The following is a 14,550-nucleotide window of genomic DNA, read 5'->3' on the forward strand; positions in this document are numbered from 1 at the left end:
CCTCAGGTGCATCTTTTTAAATGAGTTTTTGTCATCCTTTAAAAATCATTTAAAAAAAACCTATAAATATTCACTCTCCAGTCAAGTAGTGAAATATTAGAGCAATTCATATTAAGTTGAATATTTTGTATGGGTAGTGTTATTAGACATTGAAGTCACAAGACCTCACACTTTGTGAGCCTGTTTTCCCAAAAGCATTTGAAAGACATTGTATAAACACTGGTGATTATAGTCCATCACAGAAAGAACACACATCTTTGTTTTCAGAGACTGGGAGAGAAATGGGACTAGATCATGGACTTCGTTTGTAAATCATAACTTTGTGGTTAATTCTAATGCTCCCAAGAATGTTCAAGTTGCCATAATCATCAGTAACTAACCAATAGAACTTCAGGGTTATAAGGAACCTGAAGCATCTCCATGTCCAGTTTGCTATTTTTCCTATCTGCAGTCAAGTAGAACAGACACACCACCAAATCCACCATTATATCTTGACACGGTTCACCTAGGAAAACAGGATCAGGTTTATTCAGTGTGTCCCTGACTCTGGGCAATCTTAAAACACACTACCTAGAAATTGGTTTAGTGTGGCCTGATTCCCAGAGTTTTCTAGTTCACAACAGCAGAGCTAACAGAACAAACACAAGGGCGCCTTTTGAGGCTTGAATTAGAAACTACATGTGTTTGAGCTGAAAAGTAGTAATAAAAGTATTACAAACTAACCACATGCAAATTGCAAGCACTTTTACTAATAATATCCAAATACTTTCAAATGAGTTTGAACTTTTTATAGACTTAAAGGGCTTGCAGATGCCACATATCCATTAAATCTTCCATCAAAATACTAAACAAACATGTTCAATGAATTTCTCAACAGGATTATTGTCAGAAAATAATTCAACTTTGCTGCTAAAAACTCAAGAACCTTGACTAGCAACAGAATGTGCATGTTTGACAAGAATTAATTTGGTAGATTTCACAGAAGCATCACACTTCTACCCATCCATCCAAAGATTCCTAGGGTTGGTAACACCCTTTCTTCTTCTCCACCATTATCACAGCTTCCCTACACCAGCTCTTCTCCCCTTACCTGTCCCCTTACCAGCAGCACCTGGTACCTCGGATCCTACCACTTCTGAACTTAAATAATTAGATGGGAATGTATAACCATAGTAGCCTTTCGTCAGCCTTCATACTCATGGTTCGTCTTCCACTGCAGAAAGACCCATCTTAGAAGAACACGTGTATACCTGAAATTCTTGCAGACACAGATGGGGATCTGAAAGCCATTTTCCAGTACTAGAGTAGGGAGACAGAGTCTAATATGCCTTCTACACAATCACCCAACTAAAGGAAATTGTTTGGAAGAACAGTTGGTCAGGAAGATTTATGCAGCTCTGCTTGCTCCTAGGAATGAGGCAACACCACAGTTCGCATGTGGTTTTGATTTTTGGTTTCCATACCACCACCCCCCTGCCATGAAACAGATCACTCTGTATCCTTTCTAAGGCCAGCTGCAATTGTGGCTTTTTGATGTGGGTATTATCTATTGATGTTTGGAACAAATAACCACACTTTTTCTCCCCTTAAAAGACAGCTATGGTCAGTGTACAGCAGCTTTAAAGATGTACTGAAATGGGTTACATTTGCACTTGCAGTTAAGATGAAAGGCAGTGTCTTTAACTGGTGTAAGTAGCTTCAAAGTCGTCAATGGTATTACTCCATGCCCATTCATTAGAACTAAGCATTTGGTTGTAAAACTCACTCCTAAAGGGTGTTTTCTGATGCAAGCAGGAAATAAAAAATTCACAAAAAAAACCCTGTCGTAATGGACCAAAGGAATATTATGAGTGACAAGATATTTACCATATTATTATTTTATCAGTGTAATTAGATAAAATTACACTGATCCAGCACTGACTTTTCCATCAACTTCCTTTTCCTTCCCACATAAAAATTGACAAGCACAGTCCATTTTTAAATATCTCTCTCTCACCATACTCCAACGCGATGACCATTATTGGAACTTGCTGCTGACAACATAAAACCCCAGCATGAAGCAGCAAAAAGGGCCACCAATGTTAACATTTCTTGACTGTCCCAGGGTCCAGTTGACATTGTTTAGTACAGCCTCACCCTACAACAAAGCATGGTCACCTCTCACCTGTGTACTATATCTACAGCTCTCTCTTCCCCCCCAAAGAATTTGAGGTAGATGGTTTGTGACTTCTAGCTGCTACCTAAATGAAATATGCGTAGATTAAGGGATCAGAGACACTGGCTATCCTTTTGTTACTGTCAAGAAAGGACAGTGCCTGGGAATGAGGGGCAGGGGGGGGCATGGCAGGAGAACAACAAAAACATTGACAAAAGTGCTTAAACACAGGAATGATAGTGTGGCAAAAGTAAACTCATAGTACTTCAAACTGAAAAAAAGGAAAAGAAAAAAAAAATGGGGACTTCGTTTAAGAATTCTTGCAAGCTAAAGGCTCAGCCTTAGTTCCACTGCAAAGCTTCCTTCTGCGGACAGAGACAAGAGAACTCAGAAAGGCTGCTGCCAAAAATCATAACAACAAACTGCAACAAAGAAACTCTTTTAAAACACTGGGCATGTTAATTTTATCCTGACTGGTATATACACATTGATATGAGTTGAAGGTAAAGTAAGCAAGCACCAGGACAGAGCAGAGTGTACTTACCTGCAGTCACCTTATTTAAAGCCACGAGAGAGCTGAGAACTTTGCTGAAATTCTGTCCCTGATACAGGTCATTTGCATCAAAAGTCTGAAAACAAAAAGAACATACAATAAGCCTTTGAACTAAGCATTTCCATGCTATTGTGCAAACCATGACTGCAGAAGCTATTGCCTGATCAAGGTGTTAGTCTTTCAGTGGCTGTCATGGACCAGTAAAACACTATGGGGTTTTTTTCCCCTTTAAAAAACAAAACAAAACTCATTGTTAAATATAAGGAGACTATAGAAACGGCTGCATTTGAGAAAAAAAAATAGGAACATACAAGTTAAAATTACCAGGAGTCATTTAAGTTACAAGAGAGTTGAATAAAACATAATTATCAGAAGAGAGCAGTTTTCCTCAGACAGCTTGGCCAAAAACGTTACTGCGTACCATTACTCATCATACTCCTCTTTTTCTGTAGCAGCTCACAGGCACTGTACCTGATCGTTCATAAAATATTTTCAAAATTACTACAAATACTTTTAAAAGTACTACAACAAAGTACATGCTGTCTCTTTAATCTTCAAGAGACAGAGGAAGAGTAGTGAAATTGCTGGATACGTTAGATGGAGAATGAAGTTTGGGAAGGGGAGGGATGAAAGCTGGGGGTTATTTTATTTTTAACTGTGGGAAAGAGATCCAAACCTCAAACTATCTTGTAGAAAACACTCCAGTAACTTTCAAGCACTGGGTGATGACATTAAACATCTGGATTTTCAGGGGGGAAAGAGGAGATTTAAAAAAAAGAAAAAAAAAAGAGAGAGACCCTGAATATTTGCCTGAGGTAATGGAAACACTCATCCGAAGTCTCATGAAAATAGCTCTCACAACACAGTCTGCATAGGTTGAAAGGAGACACAGTATTCCCTTGTGCAAAAGTATAAAGAGGACAATAAAAGACAGCTATTACAGTTGTTCCAACTGATTTAAGAAACAGAAAGAGATTCAGTTTCCCCCAGCGTAGCAGCTTTTATCTAAAAAAGTCAACAAAAACCTGTTTATTTTCCTGATAACAGACCCACCCCACAGGCACTACCAGAAAGTCTGTACCCCAGAAAGCAGCCTTCAGAGGCAGGAGAGGAAAAAACCCATATTCCCAGGGGAGAAGAGAAGAAGGGACAAAAGGAAGGCTGGCAGGAGAAAGAGGAAGGCTGGTTAAACCCAAGAGAAGTGAAAATTTTCATGAAAGCTACCTAAAGTAATCACAGAAGGGACTGCCAGAGCAGTTGTGACTGGTTATGTGATCTACTAACCAAGGTAGAGCAAATTTGGGAAACATTTAATCACAGTGTTATTCAGTAAGGAAAAAAAAAAATCTCCCAAAGCATTCACAGTATTTGAGGTACTTGCAAACATTAACATGTACATTTTTTCCACTCAGACTGAGGATCATCTCTGGTCCCAACAATCAGCAGTTCTACCTCGGCTGTTCAGGTGCTGACATCTCTCAAGCTCAGGTAGCATCGACACAGCTCAGAAGAGCAATGCCACAAAACAGACGCAAAAAAAATCAAGTGGAGGCGAACACTAATAATAGACTCCAAGCCGTTATCACTCACATAAAATAAGTCAATAACTATTTCACCACATTTCACTGGGCTACAGAAAATTTAAATACTACTCTTATTTGAAGCTGTAAGGAGTGGGACCAGGGAACTACCCAGATGTGAATTTTGTGGAGTTTTTCCTGAAACATGAGGAAGTATTTAAAAACTACATGCACAATAAAAGACATTAAGCAAATAAGAAGGTATTTGATTTTACACAAAGAGACTGAAGATATGTTAAGTTTTATTAATAGCAAAATTTGTAATAGAGGTGAGAAAGATAACAATAAGGTGACAGCAGAATACATAAAAGCAAAACCAGATGGGAAATAGCTTAACCACTGCTCAAACTGGGGAGAATGAGAATAAAGCAAGCTGTTATGGAACAAGAAAGCATCAGGAGTGTAAAATTTTCATTGTTAGCTATATCCTTATTGTGGTAGCTTTTAAACAAGCCAACGACAAGTATGAACAGAATCACAAAATATTGGCTGTGATCCAAAAATAAAGAAAATACAAGAGACATGGGTGCTTGTGCAAACACAAGAACTGGATCAGAAAGGTACTGAAGGGGAGAGAGAGAACTATTTAAAAAAGGAACGTTTAAGAAGGATGTTAGAAACTACAGTCTTAACTTACAAAAATTAAAAAAAAAAATAATCCTAAATCCACTTTAAGCTCACCTTCATTCTGGATTCTGCTAGAGCCAAGAGCTCTCCAAAGTCAGGCTAACTGGAGAACAACAGGATGCGAGGAAGACTCGCTTCCTGCTATGCTGAGACTATAGAGGATACCAAGAACGATTTGATTGGATCATCCCAACACGTATAGTGCCATAAAAAAAGCCTGTATCCAGGACACACATCCAGTCTGCTACTTCACAGGAAACAAAACAATGGGAGGATACGAGAAACATTTGCTTCCTTGCGATTTTACATAAAGCAATTCTGACAGGAAGCCACTCTCAGCACCCTCATGGCCAGTATGTCCATCAGTAGCATTTGATAGAGGGGGATGTGGACATGACACCCTCCGGACAGATTTTCTCCTAATGTAACAAATGTTTAAGAATAAACTAACCTAGAGAGATAAAAATGGAGGAAAAAAGCCTAGGTGCTCTAAAGTTTTGAGGCTAAGTCGTTATGAACTCAACGACTTGATTATAAAAACCTTGTTTCAAGAAAAAAAAACACAAAAAAACCCACCAAAAAACCCCAACCAAACGAAAAACCCCCCACAAATCCACACAACAAAAATCCCACCGAACACACCCTTCTATCTTAGTAAAGGTTTGCTCATTTTGCAATATATTTGAAAACTCTCTCCAACGTGAGTAAAAGCATTGAGATGCTTTCAGAGAAGCTTCCATGGGATTGCCAGAGAAAACAGCCTGCTCCAGGTCTCGATAAAAATCCGACTTGCATGTGGACTATTTACTGACAGATCAACTGTGATAACAGGCTCTTTAAAACATTGTATCTCAATGTAATAGAGAGTCATTCAGTAACTTCTCTATTCAGTGTCACTAGATGACAAACACCCCCACATACAACACCCCAATTCTGCAACTGCAAGAATCAAGGCTGAATTTTGAGATCCAAGTATCAAGGAACGTTATTTTTATATTGCAAACTATTACCACTTAACAAGGTCTGCATGCTAAATTATCTTCTATACTAGCATAATCCACTTTTCAAGTCATGTCAGAAGCACAACGTTAATTCAAACTTGCATATGCTTACAACAGCTCTTAAAACCTAAAAATGTAAACATTTAGAAAGATATTACCTTGGAAATATTGAGATTTGTCTTTTAAACATTACATGACAGGTATATATGGACGTTAAACAAGGCTTCATGGAAAAATATTTCTAATACGTCCTCGCTTTGCAGGCAAACAACATTTTTAACTCTGTAGAGACTCCACCTGCGATTAAGTTTACCCTCTTGTTCAACCAATCCTTATCTTCCGCCAAGACAGTCAGATAAAACGTTAGTCAAGACGCAAGTATAAAACTGTCATAAATCACATCAGATGAGGACCCAGTCAAGCCAAATCTTTTGAACAAACTATTTAAATAAAATACCTCTGGTTTTAAGTTCCATAGAATTGACCACATGCAGATGTGTCTTATGTATTAACATAAAGCACACCTATTAAACAAAGACAGACCTGGACTGTATTAGGAGCCTTACACTGGAAATGCTTTGTAATTTATAAATAGTTAGCTGGGAACCAGTGAACTTCAAGCTTAGCAGGCTCATCTCCATATGCCTCGTATTATCCGCCTGTTTTCCCATTCTCTAACACTTTTCTCACAGTCTTCTGTTCTTTCCTGGATTTTAATATCTGACACATCAATACCCCAGGCAGATACTGTGTTCTATAAGCAGACCAGACCAACCTGCCTAATAGCAAAGGCTCTTATGTGACCTATAACATTACACAAACTCCAAAGCACACTGGCCCTTTCAGTCACAGGATACTGACTGCCAAAGCCTGTTGATTGCCTACCCTGACCCACAGATTCTGGCTTCCCTTTCCACCACCCCCCACCCATCCCCAAGATACAAGCCTGGCTTTCCATAACTATGCTTGTATTTTTTGCCCCTAGGATTTCAGTTGGCTGCAAACTTTATTGATAACAATTTTATGACCTCTTCCAGGTCATTAATGAAATGTTAAATAATACAGCTGAGTACCAATGGCAGCAAATCCCCTATAGCAAGGTATACATTGGATGGCCATTCCACATTTGTAACTGTATTTAAACCTATTAATTAGCCAGTTTTAAAATTCATTTCATATGAGCCCTATTGATTTTTCCATCACTGACATTTCTTACATACCCAACAGAGATCCATTTCATCCACATACTGGTTGTTCAACTACCAAATCCATCCTCTCATTTTAAAACAAGACTGACCTCTGCATGCATATGCTTAAACTCCAGCACATTCAAGATGGCCACAGTAATACGTTCAGGTAATTTTAAGTCATCTAAACCACTAACCCTCAGTGGATGGAGGCTTCTGTTCAAAAGGTGTTTATGATCTAATAGCAATAAAGAAATAAAAGTAACACAGCAATGCTCATCCCTCATATCAGTGGATGGAGGCTTCTTCTCAAAAGATGTTTGTGATCTAATAGCAATAAGGAAATAAAACCAACAGAGCAATGTTCCTCCCTCACATCCCCGCAACAACCAGTACCTACTGAAATTGGAAAAATATTGTGAGGCATTAGTGAAAGAAAAATGAAATTAGAAAATAAAGCTGAGAATATACGTGGGGAGAACAGACTAAGGCACACAGTAAGCCTGCAGCAGCATTATTTTCTTCAAATCAGTCAGTTTCAAGGCCTCAGGTATCCTTTATACTATTTTATTCCTCTCTTCTAGCCTATTAAATCAGAAGTCAGTTATGGAAGAAATATTTTTAAATTAAGCTATTTCTCCTGATAAGGTAAGGTCTACAACTGGAGACAAAAAAAAAAATCAGGGGTGGTTCAGTCCAGCTTCCAGACACACACGTTTACTTCAAATGTGTCTTCTACCAATCCTAACTTGCTTGTATCCTTAAACCACAGGAGCACCAGTAAGGCTGTATCTAACAGTCATAGAGAGAAAATTCACATAGTGGTTAAGAGTAAAATAGAAAGGTTTTTCTTAATAAATATTTCCTTGCTAGGCTAGTGCCTTGAATATACACAGGTACAGTATCCCCAGTGGATATTAACATTTTAAGCATCTGACAAAGATAGACGACAGCTTTCTTTACAGCACTGCACCATAAACTGCAGCAGCTAAGGAGCTAACTCAGGAGCAGCCCAGACATCTGTGCAGCACAGATAGGGCTGCCGCTGCGAACCTCGCCAGCCAGCCCCAAAATAAGCTGTAGCCCCTAGGCTGTGCGTACTAAACTGGCAGGACACTTTCAAGCTCAGCTTGGTGGCCTCGGGCCCCTAGTGCAAAAGATTACGAGAACGTTGGCTTGGCTCACCCAGAGGAAATGAAAGGAAATGAGCAGGGTGGCTTGGCAAAGCGCAGCATGACCACATACAACGTGTCGCTCCACCTGCTCCTAGCGCACAGGCTGCAGCATTTTTGGCCACGGGAGTATGAATAAACAAGTGGTAGGAAAAAAAAAAAGAAGCAACTCACAGTTAGAACCAAGTGACCTCCTTGAAAAACATTAAGGACCTCCAACACCTCGCTTTGTGCGCCACCACCCCCGGTGTGTTTCTACCCCTAGAGCAGCTGGCAAGGGGAAGCCACGGAGGCCATCCACAGTCCACCTTCCCGTGATGGCACCTAATATGCCCAAACTGGGAAAAAGATCCCATAGGTAAGCAGACATGCAAAGCACAAATTTCTTCGTTTATTCTCACATTAGGTCAGCTGTAAGTGGTACTGAGTCTCACTCAGCTGTTATGCAGCAGCTGTTCCTCGAGCCATGAATTATCATCTGAAAGCTGCAGCAGGAAAAGGAGAGATAAGAAAAGCAGGGAACTATGACAACTGAGAGAGGAAGGGAGGGGGGGGTGGAAGAAGAGATGATTACAAATGTTCTGGAAATCTCTATGAAGCATACTGTTGTACAAATGTAGTAATGCACAGCACAAGAGAGCTAAAAAAAAATTAAGTTCTATTTCAAAAATTAAAAGCGAGACAACAGGAAAAGTTTGAAAATAACCGGGAGAACAGAACTGCAGTGCAGGATTTCTGTGTGATTTCATAACAGTTCACAAGAGAAACTAAAACTCAATGGTAAAGTATACATAAAACTTGAGAAGAGATACAGAGTAAGTTTTACTGCTCATATAAACCTGTTCCTCGAAAGTAAAAACTTAATTGTACTAAAACCAACACATCACCTAAATGGTTTTAATTCATATAATGGTAATACTTTCAAGACCTAACATTTTACCTACAAAAGCAGGCACAGCCCGCAGTAAAAATGTGTATGGAAGTTCATAGTGTGCGTGTCTCTGTGCACATCTGTCAGTGTGCATGTATCCAAATACACATTTACGATACAAATCCCAAGAGGACAAAGGATAAAAAAAAAAAAACCACACACAAACCCTTGTTTTCAAGTCCCTGAAGATGTACTGAAGCTTTCCAGCTCCAAGAATTTTTCCCCAAACCAGCTGCATCAAAGCACTAATGATCCTGCAGAGCATTAATTTCAAATACTACATAACATTTTAACTAAACCACTTCTTCAAAGGCAACATCTAAGCGTTGCCAAAACTGAAAATACAGAACTTATTTTTCACCAACCCCAGCAAAAATGGCATAAAGAAGTCTACAACACAAAGAAATACTAAGTTTCTTTTCAGAGATGAACTGTACAATTTCTGAAGCTTTCAAAATCTGTCTGTTTTTAGAATGCGACATAGCAAGTTAGTATCCTCAAATGAATTCTTTTGTAAGGAAGTCGTAGAATTTGGTATTTTCAACCATAAACTTCAGTACAAGCAAATCAAGATGTAACTTAGAAAATAGAAAGGTTAGCACTGCCTACCTTTGTATAAGCACACAAGAAAACATGAGCCTGCTCCAAATTTCTATCTGCACAGCAAAACAACTGCATCTGTCACATTTTCATCCTAAATCACTTTCAAAATGCTTTGTAGGTTTTGAATCTTAGAGGTGATGCCACACAGTGATAATTTCAGCTGCCACCGAGAGACATTCAGTGGCATACAGTATTAATATACGATTGAGTACTAAGGCTTAAGGAAGCTCACAGTCCTGGAACTACAGGCAAAAATAAAACCTGTTGGAATGAAATTACCAAAGACAAAATCTGATGGGGGCACTGAAGTTTAGATGCCCGAGTACTTGCCAACGCAACAGGTTACACCTACTTGATTAGCCAAAACAAAACAATTGCATAAGCACCTTCTAGTGTCAATGAAAAGAGGCACCTCAACAGGGAAACTTGGCCAGAAACATACCCCGAGGAAGATTCAGCCAGTAAAACTCACCTCTCTCTCATATACACAGACAAGAACTATGTAAACTACTCTGCTAAAATAAATCAGGAAACGCAGCTGTGGAAATCTAGGCCAAAATGCATGGGGAATACGGTGTGTAAGCAAGAAGACAGAGGACTGAGGAAAAAACCCACAAAGTACACACTTGGAAATGAATACAGACAGCTCTGCTATGAAGCAGGGTAAACATTCAGTGATAAAAATGGTAAAAAATAATTTTTGGCTAATAAGCGCACAAGCCATCACAGACTGACGGCGCATCTGATAAACAAGGACATGGTTAAATAGTCATACTTTCTCGGGAAGACCACAAGAGAAAGGTGAAGGATATCCTACGGATCTTTAACTAGCTTTTCTTTCTAAGAATAACTGAAAAAACCACTTTATCCTTCTCCAAACAGACCAATTCCTAAGAATGAAAGAACCAAAGGCATTTGAATGAGGAGTAAAAATTAGACCCAAGCACTTCACAAGGCTTGACGTACAATGTCCACCTGCTTAGATGGGAATAACAAACAATACATTTGGATGACCAAGATTAGGTGCTCAGTTAACTACAGCTTACATTAATTTCCTTAATTTGCTGATGGGTTCTACCTAACCTTTTGTGCCCTACTAAACCACCCTTGTACCCTAGCAATGCTCCAGAGGTTAAAGCTCAAGCCTCTGCACTGACAGAGCTGCCTCACAAGAAACTAGTTGAGAAGTTTCTGAAGAGTGTCACAAAGTATTTTTCTTCCTGAAAGTGATTTTGTCATCTGACCCTGCAATGAAAAAAACACACATACTTGTGCAGTGCTTATCAGCATAGATATTACAGAAGAATGGCAATGTGTCAGTGACCTTTTACTAAAAAGAAGGCTCCTGCTCACATAGTGTTTCTTTTAGATAACACAGATGACGAACTTATTCAGCACTAAAAGGTGCAAGTGGACTAGAAGCCGAAACTGCCATCGGGATTGGATACAGTGCCACAGCTCATAAAAAGGCTGGCCCAAATTTTAGAAAGAAAGGCAAACAGCAGCAAAACTCACAGAACTAACAAGAGATTTTCCAAGAAGTAACAGGCTGCAGAGAAGGAAAGCAGCTTCTGGAACGGCTTTTCCCTCCAGCCCCCGAAGAACAACACTAACATCTACTCCAGGATTGGGCCTCTGAGAGTAGATGCTTATACTTAATGAAACCAATTTCTTCTTGCATGAATAATTCATTAAATATCAATGTAGCAGGAGAAATCCTGTGAAGTCAGTTTTTAGGCCTTTCTATGATAATTATTTTTAATTAGTTTTTCAACAACTTGCAATTACAAAAAAAAGACGTAGTAGATTTTGTTCTTCCAAATTCACATGACATTTGTGACAGTATCAACTGGTCACATTTGCAAGACTACAAGACCCCTTAGATGTGAACAACTGCAAGTCATGGGAGTGGCTGGTCACTTGAGTGGTGGCACCTTTTTTTTTTTTTTTAAAGTCACAGTAGTAGATAATGGTTTTGGGAAGCTACTCCCTCATCCCACAGATGCTGCTTCAGACCCTGATGGGCACCTTTCCTTCCACCAACCTCATTCAACACCACCACGATGGAGCAGCATGGAGAACACAAGCCTTCTTGAGTTCCATTTTAGAGGATGTCTATCATGCTCTGAAGTACTCAGTAAAGTTCACAGGCAGATATCCACCTTCTCCTCCATAATTTATAGATAAGTGTCACACTTGCAAGCAAACTTACTGTAATGGAATCTGCAAGCTGTTTCCCATCTTCAAGTATAAACATACATCGCAGCTCCATCACTTTCATACACCTACAATTTTTTCCTGACTTTTCTTTTTTCCCCAATAATAAATTAGAAATAAACAAGTTAGGAAAAAGCCTTAACAAAAGAACAACACAAAAAATGGCTCTGCACAAACACTGGACCAACACTTCATGCTAACTGAAAGTATCGAGAGCACTGAAAACAAAGGCTGACCTCAAGCAAATCACACACAGTCACAGCAGAAATCAAAATGACAGGACAGCAACAATGACACTCACTTAAGATTACCAAAACAGTTTGCTCATTAGGCCTGGCCAGGGTCTGAAAGCAGATCCTGAATACAAACAATTAGAACCAAATCATCTCTGTGCAAGGGTTTACAAACTGCTGTTTGCCAATGGCTGAAATCAGCAGTGACACACCGAATTTTTTAAGGCTCAGAATAAATCAGTTCCTAAGGAAGAAGGAGTTGTTATAATCAGGAAACTTGCAACTAGGTTTGAAACATCAGGAAGGGAGACGTCTCCTTTCATAATACTTGAATTTTAGAATTATTTTCTAAAATAACAGAAGTACACATCAACTAAACTGTGAATATCTCCATACTCTTACCTAAAAACACAGGAAGAATGGTTTGCCATAACTGATTTCAGATGCCTTCTGTCTAGATACGTGTTTTGCCAACATTTCTCAACGAATTTCTGAAGTATCAGCTTAGTTTCAAAAGCGATGCTGCATGGAGTGAGGAGAAGAGGCCTATATAATGAAGCAAAAAGCTTAATTTATATCATGAAAAATTTAAAAAAGAATAGGAAAACCAACTTCCCTGAGTCCAAAATAGGTAGTGTTACCTGCAATCCAACTCTCCATTTGCAAAACAGGGAAAATGGCAGCTAAATACCAGTTTAAGTCACTACCATCAAATCAAAGTATCACAGACACATAGTAAGATCGCCGAGACAGACCTTTTGATTTAAAGCAGCAGTATTCATAGATATAGACACACCCAGAGCATGTCAGAGAGTAAGAGCTGGGGGGCGGGAGGAAGGAGTCATCTTTCTGCAAAAGATTTTGTTCTACATGAGGTTATCATCTGCCCTCTTAAAATAGCCTGCTGGCTGTTTTACTACACTACCACGTGCTCTAACCACAACTTAAATGCTATCACATGCTCACGTTTCATCTGGAAGAAATGCATACAGCCAAGTGATCAGATGATGCACAGATTCAGCATCAGTGGAGAAGGAACTACAGGCAAAGCATGAGCCACAAAAATGGCCCCATTGACCTCAAACATGCTATCTCACCTACTGCTTATTAGCATGCTTGGGAGTCTCATTTCATTGTGCACGCACACTTTTTAAAATAAGTGTATTCACAGAAGAAACAACAAAATACATGTGGCATTAAATATGTATTAGTAGCTGGAGGAGAAAGACTGAAGGGGAATTGATATTTTGAGATTTCTGGCATAGGTCAGAATTTGACTAAGTGTGATTAGATGCACGGAAAAAAAAGTGGGAGAGGGAAAAAGAAAGATAACTTAGAAATGCAACAAAGAAAAAAAAAGAAAAAAACGGGGTGAGCGTTACACCCTTCTAGTAAGAAGGGATTTATCAGAAATCTCAATTGCTTCCTGAATACATCGTGGAAAGTGCCAAAAATTAAGAATAAAGGCTTACTGAATTTCCACATAGCCTGTTGAAGCTTTCATTCAGAATTATGAACTGGAAAAAAGTAATTCCAAAATAGTTATCAGAAACAAACAAGCCTCCAAAACCAAGATTTCAGGTTTCAATTAGATCAGAGTGAATGTATTTCACTACTTCCATTTTAAAAATTCACTGAAAAGAACGAAACTGCATGCACAGCCCCTGAGGTACAGCTCCTCCCAAGCGAACCCTTTTCGATTCATAGCTTACCATTTTGATCTCAGCCAGTACAAATACCGCTGAAAAGAAGCCTAAGGCTGGATCCCTCCCTCTTGCCCCGGCACGTGCAATAATGTGATCTAGGATCCTCCATCACTTATAAAATCCCTTTTGAAAGAGTAGGCACACAGGACTTCATCCAGGAAGCAGGGACGAGCCTCACCACCACCTGCTCTGGTGACCACTCCTGTTGCACAACTGGTGGAGTTGCCTAAGCAGCAGCAGGACCGCCAGAGGGACCAGCAGCTTCGGGCAAGGAAGACAGAAAACTGAAGCCAATTTAATGCAACAGCCTGTAACTTAAGGGCATTCAGCATCCGACAGGTCATCTCTATGAAGGGTGAGACAGACACCCATCAGCAAGACACACAGCACAGGTCTAGGTAAACCATTCCTGCTCAGGACTCACAAGCCCACAGACCGGGGCAAGCTTTCAGGAGGGAAATTTCATACACTCCCTTCTCCCACATCACCTCACACTCCATTCACTCAGGGGGTCATTAAATCCCCACAGCAATCCAGTTCTAGCAGCTGAACTGGCAAAAAAATAATCCAGCAAGAAGCGGGAAG

General features: G+C 39.6%; 1 protein-coding gene across 8 annotated transcripts in view; it reads right to left on the minus strand.

Annotated features, from left to right (window-relative positions):
• Window positions 1-14,550, minus strand: part of ARHGEF7 (Rho guanine nucleotide exchange factor 7) — a 126,151-nt gene that overhangs the window by 71,600 nt on the left and 40,001 nt on the right. For 6 of the 8 annotated variants that reach the window (XM_074561358.1, XM_074561341.1, XM_074561350.1 and 3 more), the window contains exon 3: window positions 2,700-2,784. In XM_074561358.1, the coding sequence (XP_074417459.1) occupies window positions 2,700-2,784 (85 nt within the window). Of the gene's footprint in view, window positions 1-2,699; window positions 2,785-12,661; window positions 12,806-12,900; window positions 13,013-14,550 lie in introns of those variants that run through there. The other 2 variants (XM_074561392.1, XM_074561372.1) reach the window with 2 other exon arrangements.

Source organism: Larus michahellis, chromosome 1 (genome assembly GCF_964199755.1).
Source record: "Larus michahellis chromosome 1, bLarMic1.1, whole genome shotgun sequence".
Lineage (NCBI taxonomy): Eukaryota > Metazoa > Chordata > Aves > Charadriiformes > Laridae > Larus > Larus michahellis.